Source organism: Hevea brasiliensis, chromosome 6, assembly GCF_030052815.1.
Source record: "Hevea brasiliensis isolate MT/VB/25A 57/8 chromosome 6, ASM3005281v1, whole genome shotgun sequence".
Taxonomy (NCBI): Eukaryota; Viridiplantae; Streptophyta; class Magnoliopsida; order Malpighiales; family Euphorbiaceae; genus Hevea; species Hevea brasiliensis.
Genome location: NC_079498.1, coordinates 15553141 through 15569017, shown reverse-complemented (window position 1 = coordinate 15569017; position 15877 = coordinate 15553141). Strand labels below are relative to the sequence as shown.

Genomic DNA, 15877 nt, shown 5'->3' with positions numbered 1-15877 from the left:
AAATTTTAAGATTTTTTTTTGTAATGAACTCTTATTAAAACTTAAACTTGAGATCAATAAGTGTTAGGTGCATTAATAAAATCCAATATACTGAGAAGTCAGATTCGATTGTTTGGATGAAGATAAAGGAGGGTTAAATAAAGGTAAAGAGCGATAAGTGATTTATGTACCTTATTTGAAAATAGGTGAATTAATGGAAGATAAAAGTAAGTAAGGGTAAACCTTATCCTCCCATAGTTCTCAAATTTCAATTTTTCTTAGAGTTTATTTGGAAGGGGTGAGGACAAAGTAAGTAATGGAAGGGTAAAGAAGGAGAATGATAAGGAGGGTTACAATAAAAAAAAAATTTCATATTTGGAAAGGGGTGAATTAATGGAAAGGTAAAGAGATGTAATATATATTTTTTATATTTAAAAAGAGGTGAATGAAGGATAAACTTAAAAGGTGTAGAAATAAAAATAATTATAGTTATCACTTCTCATCTTTACTCTTTCTTACACTAAAAAATTAAAATTTGAGAGATAAGGAAGGGCAATATTTATGCTTACTTATCCTTACTCTCCATTAATTTACCATTACCTTCCATTAATTTACCCATTCTCAAATGGAGAAACAAAACTCACTACTCCTTACCTATGTTTACCCGTCCTTCATCCTCATTCAAAACATATCCTTAACACTATGTTTGGGAAGGAGGGAAGGAAAATAAAAGAAATAAATAAAATAAAAATGAGAAAGTAAGGAATGAAAATAAAAATTATATTCCTTCCCTTTGTTTGGATTGAGAGAGGAAAATATTAGAGGAAAAGTTGTTTTATGAATAGTAAAATTACAACTTTATCCTTAAATTAAAAAAAAACTATTAAGTATAGGGGTATTTTTATATTTTTAAACATTTTTCTCTTACTTTACCTCCAATTTGGAGAGAAAGGAGAAAAAGGTAAAATAATTTTATTTTCCCTCCCCCTTTATTTTCCACTCAATCCAAACAAAAGAATGGAAAATAAATTTATTTTCTCCTCACATTTTTTTCCCCTCTTACTTTCCTTTCTTCCCAAACATACCCTAAGAGAGGTAAGAAAAGAATGGTGAGAGTTTTAACTAAATTTTATTTAAACGAAATTTATTATTCCTTCGTCTTTTTTTAAATATAAAACATATACTTTACTTCTATTTACATTTTCATTAATTTTCCCTTCTCAGATGTAAAATTTTTTTTATTACAACTCCTTTCTCTTTTTCTGCCTTATTTTTTACCCTATTTTTAACCTTTCATTGCTTATCTTCTCCTCCTTCAGCATACCCTTAAAAAGGCATTATTGAGGGTTAGCCCGATTAATCTCATGTAGAAAAAAAAATCACTTAAACTTGAGAAAAGACAAAATTCTGACTGTAGATTATCAAATCTTGAGGAGTTAAGATGCCATTAATTAGGCCCTAAGCTTGAGTGCTTGACCCTCCAATCCAAATTCCAAAATTTCTCGCTTTCATTGGTAGTTGGTAGAATGATGAAAGACATGCTCCTTATTTTCTGGTAACTACTCTGTTGCATTCTATTCTTTCTCTATCTCTCTCTTTCTCGGCGATTTTGCTCTCCGGAGAAGGATCATGGCTCCTGCCATGAAAATCGTTTTCGGTCTCTTAACCTTTGTCACCGTTGGAATGATCATAGGTAGCCTCCTCTCTATCTCTGTGTCTGTGACTGGAATGATTCTTTCTTCTTTCCTGAATTTTCAATTTCTTGTGGATTGGCACTTGCAAGCGATCACCATTATTCAAGATTTTTTAGGGATTTGATCCTTTTTTTTAGTTCTTAATTTACAAACAATGCATTTGATTTCTTCAGCTTTTAATTTCGTTCTGTGTGCAATGTACAGGTTAAATTGTGTAAATGTAGTAATGGAAGTATACATGCTTCATTTATTGCATAATTGAAAAACCTGACAGCATATTTGAAGATGAATTTTGAAAATTGTACCTTTATTGAATATGTAGTTGACTGTGATTTCTTGTACTGATTGTTTATTAGGGTATATGTGCAATGTGGAAGATTGTGCTGTGATACTGTGAAAAATCCATTTTGATATGCCCATTCCCTTGGAACTTGAATTTTGGCAATGATGATTTGCAGGAAGCATCCTGATAAACGTTCTAGTCAGTGCTAAACTTCAGTAACAGTGATGCTCTTCTTTTTTGAACTGCAGGTGCTTTGTTTCAGTTAGCTTTTATACATAAATTGGAAGATTCATATGGTAATTTTGTTGGTTCTTTTCGCTCCATGCCTTTTAGTTTGATGAAATTCTTATGTAGTTTATGCATGCACGCTATGTTAATGTTTGTTGGTTATTTTTGTAATTTTCAGAATTTGTTTTATCATGGAAAACTAATACTTTATGGTGATGTTTAATCTTTTTCAACATCAAATTTCTTATGGGGAATTAGGGAGAAATAGGAGTTCCTAACATATAGTTAGAAATTCATGGTAATTGGAGGCACACATGCAAAATACACAACACCACAACTACTAAACACATTCACCAGTTTTCTTACTAGTAACTTAAGAATCGGGAATGTAGAGTTTAAGCATTTCAAGGGCTTTCTTATTCCCTAAAGAATGATCAATGATTCTTTCTATAAATGAGATGATATGAGGAAAAATTGGGAGAAAGCAGTCTGTTGATTAGTATAGGTTTAGCTGACTTCAACATGATATCAAAAACTTCAATGTAGTCAGAACTTGGAATAACATTTTCTCTGCGTATATAATGCATGAGCTATTTTCATTCCTTGAATTTGGTTAAAGTCATTGCTATACATGTTAGCACAGTGTGATTGGGCTTCTTATGCTACTATAGTGCATATTCTAGACTGTAGCAATGTTGCTTAGGGCATTGAATTTTCACGCTGGGTATGATCATTGAGGTAAGATGTAATACCATAGGCTCATCACCTAAAGTGCCTGCTGAAGTTATTTTTTAGGCCTTGAGCCTACCACATATACCAATGACCTAAGCATTTTTTCAGTCCCAATAGACACATAGGCCCCATCACCTGGAACTTCAAGCCTGATAGATACAGGAATATCAGTTTTCAGTATGCTTTATTGTTTATTAGTTATCTTTTTTTTTTCCCCTTTACCCCCACTTCTAATAAGTTCAGCCTCCTTTTTCTTTCTCATTTTAAAAATATGAATTTAATTTCTGTTTTAGCTTCCTTTTCCTGGCCTGTTCCTTTTAAAGCTTATTGATGTTTATATCTTAAATTCTGCAATTGTTTGGAGTTCATTAGATTGTGTTTCAGTTTTGTTCTTGTTCTTTTTTCCCCTTTCCTTTCTCATGATGTTAGCCTTCTTTGTTACATTAGTTGATTTCTTGCAAGCTGTAATGAATATGTATGGGCTATGTGATGCACAATTGTGTTACTTTTCTGCATGCATCTGTTTCTCACATATCATTTCGATAGGTGATGATATGATAATGAACAACTCATTAATGAAATTGGTGAGAAAGTGGGTTTTGAAAGCAATTTATGGTGGTTGGTTTAAGTTAATGGGCTAAAACTTTGGTTTCTTAATTTGTTGTGAGCAGTGGAAGTATTTTAACAACCAATAGGTTCTGTCCTATGTTTTTACAGCAGTATAACTGTCACGTTTTCTATAATTGATTACCACATGGAAAGTTTCTAGTTATATGTACATGCAAACTAAGGATGTTAAAGTCTGATGAAATTAGTGTCCATAGAAAATTTCTTGGATACATATATTATTTATGATTTCAAATGTTGCATTTCTTATTTTCTTTATACAAGATGAATTGCTTAAGAACCAGAACTAACATTGTGGTGTATTTTCTTTTGAACCACATCCTTTATAGGCACCGAGTTTCCATCATTGCGGAAAATTCAAAATGATGGCTATCTTCTGTTGCCCAAAGGTTGGTATGGTTCCTATTAATCATTGTTCAGATAAGACACCACAATGGTAGTTTGCATAAGGACCTTCTAATGTTAGCTAAATATAGTGAGTAAGCTTTTGAGAAAGGACCACAAATGTGTTTGTTGAAACTTGTAATTATGCTAATTATATGTTAGATACATGGAGAGTTATCTTTGATGTGCTAATTTTGACTCCCCTATCTTTTTTGCAATGTGTTTTGCCCTCAATGATAGTCTGACTTTGTAAGACATGCACATGACTGGAGTACCCTGAATGCCATTATTATGACTTGTGAACAATTGAGACTTCTTGATTCCAGCATGTAGAGCCGAAGATGTTTTCACCATTTCATGGTTGTAAAGCCATATGATAGGTTGTTTGAAAATATAGTTCTATATGTTTGGTTATTAATTTATGTTCTATTTTTTTAAATATAATTTTCAGGTATTCCTCATTGGGATAATGACAAAGAAGCGGAAATTTTACGTCTTGGATATGTATGTTTGCTATTTTAAGCTAATGCCTACTTCAGAACTGTGAAGTGAAAAATGCTATTTTAAGTTCCTGCTTACCCCAGATGACCGTGAAAAGGCAATACAATGTAGATGTCTCCTTATTGGGATGGAGGGAAATATATAATGAAAGGAAAACAGATATATTGAATATAATTATCATGGGTTGGGAACATGCTAAATGGTGTCCCTTGGTCACAATTTATAAAACTGGAAGATACTTTTACAATAATGGGAAATCATAATGGTATTTATTATAATATTTTTCATTATATTCCCAATACAAAATGTTTTGTACATTCATCTTTCATACATAAAAGAGCCAGTTTCTGGGTATGATTAATTGTTAATAAATGACAATGCATGGTGTACTAAAAAGGATGGGTGATGCTTATATGATTCACTATTAGAGTGAGCTTGAAACATTTCTTTTCGGAATGGGTGGCTTGTGAACCATTGTTTTGATGCTCTATAAAAGGGTAGAGGGAAAGGAGATGTCCTCTTTTTAATTGTAATGAACACTTTTTGCCTTTGATATTCCATTGCTGAACTATGGTTAATGTCACAAATTGCTATGACATAGCAATACCATTAATGCATTAAAGTCTTCTTTCCCTCTCTCTCTCTCTCTCTCTCTCTCTCTCTCTCTCTCTCTCTCACATGTGAGGGAGGCCGGGAGCACTTTCTTCTTTTAAAAATGGGAAACTATCTTCTTTTAAAAATGGGAAAACTTTCTTCTTTTTTTTTTTTTTTTTTCTAAATTCTCAATGTCAATTTTTTTTTTTATTTGCATTTTAGTATTGGCATATTTATGAAAGCTTTGATCTTGAAGATAGAACTAATCTTAACTTTTATTTTTATTCAATCTTATTTTTGAAAATTATGCTTTGAATGGTGAAGCTTAATTCTATCCCTTCTTCTTTTGATGTAGGTCAAACCTGAAATAATTAGCTGGTCGCCACGAATCATTGTACTGCATAACTTTTTGAGCATGGAGGTATCCTTGATTGCCTATGTTCTAACATTTAATTGAACTTCTCTTTGACTGAAAAAAAAAAAAAAGAATTTTCTCTTCATGACTTTGAGTATTATGGATACAGATGGCATCAAAGATTAGAGAAGTAGCTAGAAAAGTACTTGGAGAGTCTAAAGGACATGGACCACCCTCAAAAGAGAGATGGTGGTGGAATGAGGAAGTACAAAAGGCAGTGAAGAGAAAAAGGGAATGGATGTGATAATAATGAGGCATATGAACAGTACAAGATAGCAAAGAAAGAGGCAAAAAAGGCAGTTAGTCAAGCAAGAGCACAGGCCTTTGAAAAGTTATATGAGAAACTTGGAACTAAAGAAGGGGAGAAAGATATTTATAGATTAGCAAGGAGTAGAGAAAGGAAATGTCAAGATCTCAATCAAGTTAGGTGCATTAAGGATAAAGAAGGGAAAGTGTTGGTGAAAGATGAGGACATTAAAGAAAGATGGAGAATTTATTTTAATGATCTCTTTAATAATAGTCAAAATGGAAATAGCGTGAATATAAATTTTAGAACAATAGAAAAGAATGTAAATTATACTAGAAGGATTAGATCTTTAGAAGTAAAGGAAGCACTTAAGAGAATGAAAGTGGGTAAAGCTTGTGGACCCGATGAAATACCAATTGAAGTGTGGAAGTATTTGGGAGATATGGGAGTGGCATGGTTAACTAAATTATTTAATAAGATTCTAAACTCAAAGAAAATGCCTGATGAATGGAGGAAGAGTATTTTAGTACCTATTTTTAAAAATAAGGGAGACATACAGAGTTGCTCAAACTATAGGGGAATTAAACTCATGAGCCATACTATGAAGTTGTGGGAGAGAGTTGTGGAGCATCGACTACGCCATGATACTTCTATCTCTCTCAATCAATTTGGTTTCATGCCCGGTCGTTCAACTATGGAAGCGATCTTTCTCATTAGAAGCTTGATGGAGAAATATAGAGATGTGAAGAAAGATCTACACATAGTTTTTATTGATTTGGAGAAGGCTTATGATAGTGTTCCAAGAGAGGTCTTATGGAATGTGTTAGAACAAAAGAGGGTATCTATTAGGTACATACAAGTATTGAAAGATATGTATGAAGGAGCAACTACTATTGTGCGCACAGTGGGAGGGGACACAAGAGATTTTCCGATCTTAATTGGATTACACCGAGGATCAGCCATAAGCCCTTACCTTTTTACATTAGTTTTAGATGAACTGACGAAACATATACAAGAGAGTATTCTTTGGTGCATGATGTTTGCGGATGATATTGTTCTGATAGATGAGACACGAGAAGGAGTCAATAGGAAGCTAGAACTTTGGAGAAATACTCTAGAGTCAAAGGGTTTTAAGTTAAGTAGAACGAAGACAGAATACATGCATTGCAAGTTCAGTGAAGGCCAAACTGGTGATAGGGAAGGAGTTAGTTTGAATGGAGTGGTACTGTTCCAAAGTAATCACTTTAAATATCTAGGCTCAGTCCTTCAAGTAGATGGGGGATGTGAGGAGGATGTTAGTCATAGGATTAAAGCCGGATGGTTGAAGTGGAGACGTGCCACGGGAGTTTTATGTGATAGTAAGATTCCCAATAAATTAAAAGGAAAATTTTACCGTATAGCCATACGACCGGCTATGTTATATGGTAGTGAGTGTTGGGCACTGAAAGAGTCGTATGCATCTAAGTTAAGAGTTGCAGAGATGAGAATGTTAAGGTGGATGAGTGGCCATACTAGATTAGATAAAGTCCGTAATGAAAGTATTAGAGAAAAGGTAGGAGTGGTGCTAATTGAAAATAAGTTGAGAGAAGGGAGATTAAGGTGGTTTGGTCATGTGAAGCGTAGACATACGGAGGCTCCAGTTAGACAAGTAGAGCACATTAGGTTAGAGGATAGAAAGAAAAAAAGAGGTAGACCTAAATTGACTTGGAGGAGAGTAGTACAACATGACTTAAAAGTATTACATATTTCTGAGGATTTAACCCAAAATCGTTCAGAGTGGAAAAAGCGAATCTATATAGCCGACCCCAAATTTTTGGGATAAAGGCTTAGTTGAGTTGAGTTGAGTTGAGTTGACTTTGAGTATTATAATGGTGTTGGATGTTGAATTAGATTTGCTCTATGCAAGAGTAAGTTTTTAGGGATCAGTTCCTATTAGTTGAAAGTCATCAGAATCTTATTAGGTATCAGTATAAAGAATATGGCATCATGAAATGTCTAGTCTATATATGTTAATGATATATGTATACATGTATTGGATTATTGGTAGTGTAATAAAGGTGTAAACAAAAAATAAAAAGAGAAAGAAAGAACTGTGAATTTTCTTAGGGTAGTGTAGTATGCATGTATATAGTTGGAAATTGCACACCTGGACTTGCACATTCCATAAACTATTTTCAATTTGGTGAATATACAAATATTTTTTTTTTTTTTGCCCTAAGATTCTACAATCATAATACCAACGTGACAAAAAAAGGGTGAAAAATTCAATTGTTTATAATACTTATTTTGATTATCATCAATTGACAATTCAATTTTCACCTCCAATTCCAGTAATATTGAGAATTTGTTCTCATGGAATAGTTTTATGCATGTGGTTACTAAAATAAAAATGTTTGGAGGATAATTCTAGGGGTTGGACGAGAACAGATGGCAAAGTGTCCTGCAGGCTCTCTTGTGGTATATGCCATTAACCTTTAGTACTTAGAATGAATACTGATATTGGATTGGATGACAAAAGAAAGAATTTTTATATGAGCAAGGAACATGGCCATGTAGTTTATGGTTTAGGATATACAAAGGTTTTATCTCTATATTGGTTAATTGGCTCAGTAATAATAAATGACTGGTCATACTATTACAAGCCCAATCTCTAAATCAATAACATTTTCTAGATGCAAGACCAATATGCTTAACAGCTATATGAAAAAACTTGCTAAAGAATAAGAATGCCCTGAAAAGTAATTAGGTTTGAAGAAAATTGCAGAAAGCTATTATGCAATTTCTTCTAATTACTCTGTGTAACATTTTTTGAATTTTGTCCACAAGCAAAGTTGCATTTGGATCTTTTTATGCTTTTTTGCTCCTACAAATTTAAAATTTTGTTATCATTTTCAAATATGACTAATGAAGTTAAGAAATGTACTCTGATAGTGTAGTAATTTCCCTGATAAATGGTAATGACATTGAACACTATGTGATTCTATAATTTTGGGTAGAAAGTTAGTTATGCTTTTCATGGAATGATGGAGGTTTTCGTTCAGAGCTGTTGAGCGCTACGCTGCAGATTTGGCTGGTAAACACAGTTGATTCATAATTTTATTTCCACTGCAGGAATGTGACTATCTTAGAGCCATTGCCCTCCCTCGCCTTGAAATTTCTACTGTGGTGGATACAAAAACAGGGAAGGTATGTGTTATCAATTTTAGGTTCACCTACCATTTTTTAGCTTATAATTTTCTTGTTCATTGCTTGTGTTTCCATCAACTTGTACATGTTAATTGCCTTCACTTATGCCAAAGGATTGTTCTTTCATTTGTATTTATGATTTTTTAAGTTATAATTCATTTTAAAGAACCTGAGGTTGTGCTTCTGGAGTTCTGATATTCTTCAAACTTATTCGATGTACTATTGAGTGACTTTTTCCCCAATGGTATGTAAACTATGTAGATTGTACAAGATATTAGGAATATGGTATGAGAACTGCATGTAGCTACATATTTATGAGGAGTGTATATATATATATATATATATATATATATATATATATATATATATATATATATATATCCAATGAAATTATTATTTTTGAAACTGTGATGGGTATATGCACAAAAAAATGCATCCTCTGATGGAATTATTCAATGAAGAGATTGAATTACTATTGAATATGACATGTACAGAGCTGCATCTGTTTTTGTGCATGCCTTCTTTTTCTGGATTATTCTATTGTTACACGCATATTTTGTTGCAAGTGAAAATAGCATTTACAATTACAGTATTTTTTGCCTCATATACTCTGAAGTCTGATGAACCTCAAATGTCACCAACTAAATAATTTCTTCTTGTTTCTGTCAATGCACGTTGAATATTTTGATACTCTTACTTTATTTCAAATACTCATTAATTTGTTGCTTCTAGTTTTTCTATTACTGGTCTGGTTTGCTGCTTGGTTTCACATGCCTTTAAATAGAAGGTCCAGTTTGTGGATGTTAACTAATTGAATTACCATTGTCAATGCATTTGCTTCATGTGCAATAATGTCCCACAAAGATTGAATATAAAAGGATATGGATCATATATTTTCGGTCTTTCTCTTGTTCTAAATGAACGATTTTTCTTCTAGGAATTTTTATTTTTTTGGTGTCATTAAATAAATTAATTAAAAAGCATATGAAAATATGTAAAGTTTCCTCACATAATAAAATAGAAGAGATGATAGAAGGAAAATGTCGCATGTTACTCATAGATTAGCTACTGATCCTAAGAAAAGCTGCACAATTTGGAAAAGATGATGACAGGGAATTAGCATCCAAGACATTCAGCCAAGTATTAAGTAATGCAAGATGAGGGACCTGAATCTAAACTTTAATTATGATAAATAAAGAAAATTCAATACTAAGGGGACATTTTTTTTTTTTAATTCCGGCAAACAGATGAGGTCTTCTATTGCCATTAAAGATTTGCTTAACTTGCTGTGTCTCCAAAGTTCAATTATTTTTGCAATCAAAACTCAAATAACAACAGCTTATTTAGTCCATTTTATTTAAATGTTAACCTAGTGTTTGCCGGGGTTTTTCTTGTACTTTCAGCAATTTATCTTTAAATGAATATGCATCTACTGCATCTGTATTTTCAGGGAATCAAGAGTAATGTAAGGACAAGCTCTGGCATGTTTCTGAGTTCTGAAGAGAGAAAGTATCCAATGGTACAGGTTGGTTTGGTCTTTTGGCTGCTTTTCTTTATCTTAAATGATTAGATTATTGATTTTCATTATTGTTTGAGCTACTTTTGAAGATTCAAAATGCTTTTAATTTGTTTTAAGCTGCACGCCTGCTATTCTCATTACTGTTGTAGGGTGTTAAGAATCCAGATAAATAGGGATGCTTATCCCCAGTGGATAATAGTTGTATTTTGGAGTGCTACTATATCAATGATGTGCATTTTGTTTTTTCCTACTATGGTGACCTTGTAATGGAAATGCATGTTACTGATAAAGCTGATGATAGCTGTTCCTTCTTAAGTGCATCAAATTGGGAGATGACATTCTCTGCAGAAGAGCTTTGATGATATATTTATAACTTGATCACTGTATAGATAAAAACTATCCCTTTGGAAAGCCTAGGGTTTGAGTTATGTATGCTTCCATAGGCTAAGAAATTATTTTAGTTTGTTCAAGATGATATGTCTATGACTGCTTAGAATGTTATTGGCTATAAAGATACAGTTACCATTCAGCCAAGCAATGTCAGTCGCAGTGGTGGAACTAGTAATTGACTTTAGAAGGGACTAACATCTTATATATTCTTCTCTTCTAAAGAATGAATGGTCACTTTGGAGTAGCAAAAGTAGCTTTTAAATTTTATGAATCTCTTTTCATAAAATACGCATCAATAAATTTATTTTTACTCATAATATTAACTTTTTAACTTTAGTGAACATTTTATAAATTACTTTCCAATTTAAACATATATATAACTATGATTGCAAAAGTACCAATTTAAAATTTCAAGAAAAATTTTATAAGTTTAGAGTTTATACATGAATATAATTACCAAAATAAAATACAAGTCCTTAAAAATTAATAAAAATTTTCATCAAATATTTCATCCATCTATACTAAATACCAAAGTTTAATAAAAATCTTATAAATAAAATTATTAATTTTAATTATGAAATAGAATGAAAAGGGGAAAAAAAGTAGATAATAGTAATAAATTATGGGTGAGAAAGAAAGTTGAGTTGTAAGGTCTTGAATTTTTAAGTTTTAAGGGGGTATACATATAATTATAAATAATTATTATTTTAACGGGCTAAAATTTATTTAATTAAGAATTTGAATTATAAAATGGGACAATTTAAGATTATGACAACAATTGGACTTAAATATTAAAAAAGAAAAAATTTAGATTGGAATAGGTGTGCAACATTGGTCTAGTTAGGGGGAGCAACATGAATCTACACCAGAGTAAATATAGTAAGCTCCTTATAATTTTTTTTTTTTGGCTAAGGGGGCAGTGGCCACTGCTGGCCCCCCGAGCGCCACCATTGGTTAGTCACATAACTTCTGCTTGCTAAATAGAAAGCTTTTAGAAGCAAGTGCCTGAAGGTTTGTCCTCTTTGCCCACTAGGTAAAGTGGGCCGAGTAAATTTTCCATCTGTGGGATACTTGTATTTATGCATGATGATCAATCACATGGCCATGATATTTTAGTAATTTTTTTGTGGCTTTAGTTTTTTGTGTCCTGCCGCATGGCTTAACTATCTCACATAAAGAGCGAAGCAGTAGTGTTTGATAAGATAGCTTCTGTTAAATTTGGAGAGAATGTTGGCATATTACATAATAATTCATTTTTAGTATGGAATATATAAATGATTGCGCTGCTTACACATCAAAATGACTAATTAATTCAATGTTACAACTCAACAACTAATATTATGCGCTTTTACTGTGTATATTTTCAGTGTGGCATTTCCCAACGCTCCCCCCTTAAGTGCGACTACATAGTTGTCCTTTGATAATTAGTATTAACCCAATATGGGTTTAAATGGTTTTATGAGTGGCTAAAACCCACAATCGAATCCAGACTCTAATACCATATTAGATTTGGAGAAAGTGCTAGACATATTACATATTAATGCATATTTAGTACGGGCTTATATAAGTGATTGAGCTGCTTACATATCAAAATGACTAGCTAATTCAATGGTACTACTTAACTATTAAAAACACACTGCAACGAACCAACATCGGCAAGCTTGCATCTGGATCAGGATTCAGGTCTCTGCGTGTATGCATGCTTGTGAAATGTTTCCTTCTCAGTTCTTATCATTGCCTTTAATGCAACTAGTTTTTTCTTAGTTCGTCTTTGTTTAGACATAATGACAACTAATAAGATGCTGCTGCACTGAATTTTCTTTTCTATTGTTTCAAAAAAAATTTTTCTTGCTTGCACAATCAGGCAATTGAAAAAAGGATATCAGTCTATTCTCAAGTGCCAGTAGAAAATGGGGAGCTTCTCCAAGTTTTAAGGTGGGGATCTAACTTATTTACCAGTAAAGCATATTTCAGAAGGGGTAGGCTAATATATTTCAATCAGGGCTAACATCTGCTGCAGCACAGGTATGAAAAGAATCAGTTTTACAAGCCCCATCATGACTACTTTTCGGACACTGTGAGTCATTTAACCTTCCCCTTGTGAATAAGATTTACCTTCTACTGTTTTATAAATTATCATAATTTCTCTGTCTCCCACTTTTCCTTATATATATATATATATATATATATATATATATATATAGTTCAACTTGAAGCGTGGTGGTCAGCGTGTGGCAACAATGCTGATGTACTTAAGTGACAATGTTGAGGGAGGAGAAACATATTTTCCTATGGTAATTATCCTAAATATTTAATGCTTTATTTTCATTTTATTGGCTTAGTCCATTTAATTTCTGCTTGACAGACGAAAGCTAAGATTCACTTGCTACAAATTAGTTATGTGATGGTATGAACATGTTTTGCATGGTTTTCTACTACAGTTTGTTACTCACAATGATTTACAATCCAAAGCATTATCATTGGCAGAGGGGTGAAGGAACTGAAAAATTCATGAAGTTGTGAACTTTTAACTTCCTTCACACCTTGTTTGGTAAACAGGGGGGAGGGGGAGAAAAATTAGGCAGGCTAACACTTACCCCTTTGGAGCCTAAATGTTACTCCTGCCATCTCCAAGGGTAAAGCAGGGGGAAAGAGTGGGGGACGATTTTTTTCCCAAAATTTTATATTATTATTATTATTATTATTTATCTTTAATATTCTCCATATTCCTTTAATTGTATATGAAACACATTTAATTGTTACTTCATAACTTTTGACCTAAATTCTTTACTGTCGTAAGTATTACTCCGTTGAAAGTTATTATGTGTTGGGTGGAGGAATGGAGGTTTGCCTTTCATGGCATTCCCCACCTTTTCATCTAGAGTCTCTCAACCTTTTCATGAACTCTTCCCAGTTCCAAATATTCAAAAGATGTATTGTTATTTTAAGATTTAGCATTCGTAATATGTTTAAGCCTTATTGACAATTAAGCATTGGGAATCTTGCTTGAATTTTGAGAACTATGGTTTAATTTTAGTGGTGAATAGTGTAATAGGCTAATAGCTGCATGCATGGATAAAAAGCCACTGAATATTGGACCTCATCAAACTCTTAAATTTTTTTAGAAATGATTTCAATAGGAGGGATTTGGATGTGATCTTTTAGTTAAGGGTGCATTCAGATTAAAGAATTTTAAATCCAATAATTTATTTAGTTTTAAGTTCAAGTTATTTAATTTAAAATTTAGAATTATAAAGGAGAAAGGAAATTTGCTAAACCTAAAATTGGAGTATTGATTTTACATTACACTTTCTTACTACGTGTTCCATATTTGTACTTGTATAAGTTCTAAACAACATACATTAACTTAATTGCCCAAATACATAAATTACACCCTATACTTTCATTGAAAAGTCTGGCGGCACCTTAAAATTTTATTTCAATATGCTAAACACCTCAACTTCTATTTTTTGTATCTATTAAAACAGAATTTTTTTTTTATTATTATTATTAATATATCCTGTTAGCAGACACACATAAAGGTAAGTAAAAAGCAACAATGAAAATGTTGACACAGCCTCTTAACAATACTATAAATTTTCATTTGAGAGTGAGAGAATTGTGAGAGATATAATAAAAAATAAGTTAAAAAAGTTGAAAAAAAAATGAAAGTCATGTCAATTTTTTTGTTGTGTTAGTATATGTGTGATAAATGAACTGACTTTTTGTTCAATTAAGGCTCTATTGATTCTAAAAGTTAAAAGTATAATGGCAAATAAGTCATGATGAAAGTTGAGGGTGTCACCAAACTTTTCTGGTAAAGTTCATATGTCAATATATGTATTGGGCCAAACTTATTATATCGAGTTTAAATACCTTTATTTTGAATGCCCATTTATCCAAATGCAACCTAAATTATTGAAATGATTTAACTTTTTCTAGTTGATGACTGGACGTTTTATTGTTGTGAATGTGGATTAAAATATGTTTGTATATATCAAATATGCAATCAAATAAGATTCTTTTTGTTTGCATTCATGAATCTAATCTTTATTCATGCCTTAAAACTTTATATTCATGAGTAGTTGATCTTCGAGTGACTGCAGGCTGGTTCAGGCGAATGCAATTGTGGTGGGAAGGTTGCGAAAGGGTTGTCTGTAAAGCCAATTAAAGGAGATGCAGTGCTTTTCTGGAGCATGGTTTGTTTTCTAAACATTTCATAAATTTTCACATCTAATGCGCAGGCCTGAATCGAACTCATTGTATGAAAAGCTTTAATTGTAACAAAGTACCAATTCCCTCCTGTTGTTTTCTCCTTCAATTAGTTTCCTCAATTATAGAATCAAACTTGTTTCAAAATATTGATTAGTAGTTCTTTGTCTTGCAAGATAAAATTTTTGGATAGGGGCTCATCTGATTCTGATGCTAGATTGCTTGTCTTGATTGTTTCAGGGACTCGATGGGCAGTCAGATCCTAACAGCTTACATGGAGGATGTGAAGTTCTGTCAGGAGAAAAATGGTCTGCTACAAAGTGGATGAGGCAAAGAACTACCTCTTGACTTCTATAGCTTCCCTCATCTGAGGAATATGAAAAAAAGGTGCTTCCTTTACAGAGATCACCTTATGTACATCAGAATAACAAGGATTAGAGAATGTGAATTGTTAATTTTAATCAATTAGCTAAGAATATAAGTTTAGTTTTAGTTTCTAAACCTCAATCCGGTAGAAGGTTAGTGTTAGTATCTTAAAATAGAAACCATCTATCCCATGTATACCGGATAAATTGCGCCAATATTTAATTTCAGTAACTTAAATTTTATTTGATAAAATAAAATCCATCAATTTTATGGTTAAATTAATTAATAATTGGTATCAATAAATTTATTTTTTTAATTAAATTTATTAATAATTATTAATTTTATATATATATATATGTTATTTATTATTAATTAAAATTTGATTTGTAACAATATGAAAAATGTCACGACCCAACCTATGGGCCGGACCGGCACTAGGACCTGGGCCAGCCTAAAGCCCCCGAGGCCCGTAGTAAGCCTAACTGTTCATTTACCCAATGCTGAGGCCCATTTGGGCCCA

The 15877-nt window shown here is 32.4% G+C and overlaps 1 protein-coding gene across 2 annotated transcripts; it reads left to right on the top strand.

Annotated features, from left to right (window-relative positions):
- The first annotated feature begins 1381 nt into the window (after positions 1-1381).
- LOC110664542 (prolyl 4-hydroxylase 1) lies at positions 1382-15492 on the top strand. Of its 2 annotated transcripts, XM_021824267.2 has the most exons (12): positions 1382-1672; positions 2205-2252; positions 3873-3932; positions 4379-4431; positions 5378-5443; positions 8796-8870; positions 10321-10395; positions 12644-12714; positions 12805-12856; positions 12984-13073; positions 14886-14978; positions 15232-15492. In XM_021824267.2, exons 1-12 carry the CDS (start codon positions 1609-1611, stop codon positions 15337-15339), a joined length of 855 nt encoding a protein of 284 aa, XP_021679959.1. In that variant the 5' UTR covers positions 1382-1608; the 3' UTR covers positions 15340-15492. The 2 variants fall into 2 exon arrangements, with proteins under 2 accessions (XP_021679959.1, XP_021679960.1); XM_021824268.2 differs by lacking the exon at positions 3873-3932 and having other exon boundaries at positions 1390-1672.
- The last annotated feature ends 385 nt before the right edge of the window (positions 15493-15877 follow it).

Excerpts from the sequence above, each read along its gene's own strand:
- LOC110664542 (XM_021824267.2), top strand. The coding sequence starts at position 1,609 with ATGGCTCCTGCCATGAAAATCGTTTTCGGTCTCTTAACCTTTGTCACC. Across the intron at positions 4,432-5,377 it reads AAATTTTACGTCTTGGATAT|GTCAAACCTGAAATAATTAG; the intron begins GTATGTTTGCTA and ends CTTTTGATGTAG. Across the intron at positions 5,444-8,795 it reads ATAACTTTTTGAGCATGGAG|GAATGTGACTATCTTAGAGC; the intron begins GTATCCTTGATT and ends TTTCCACTGCAG.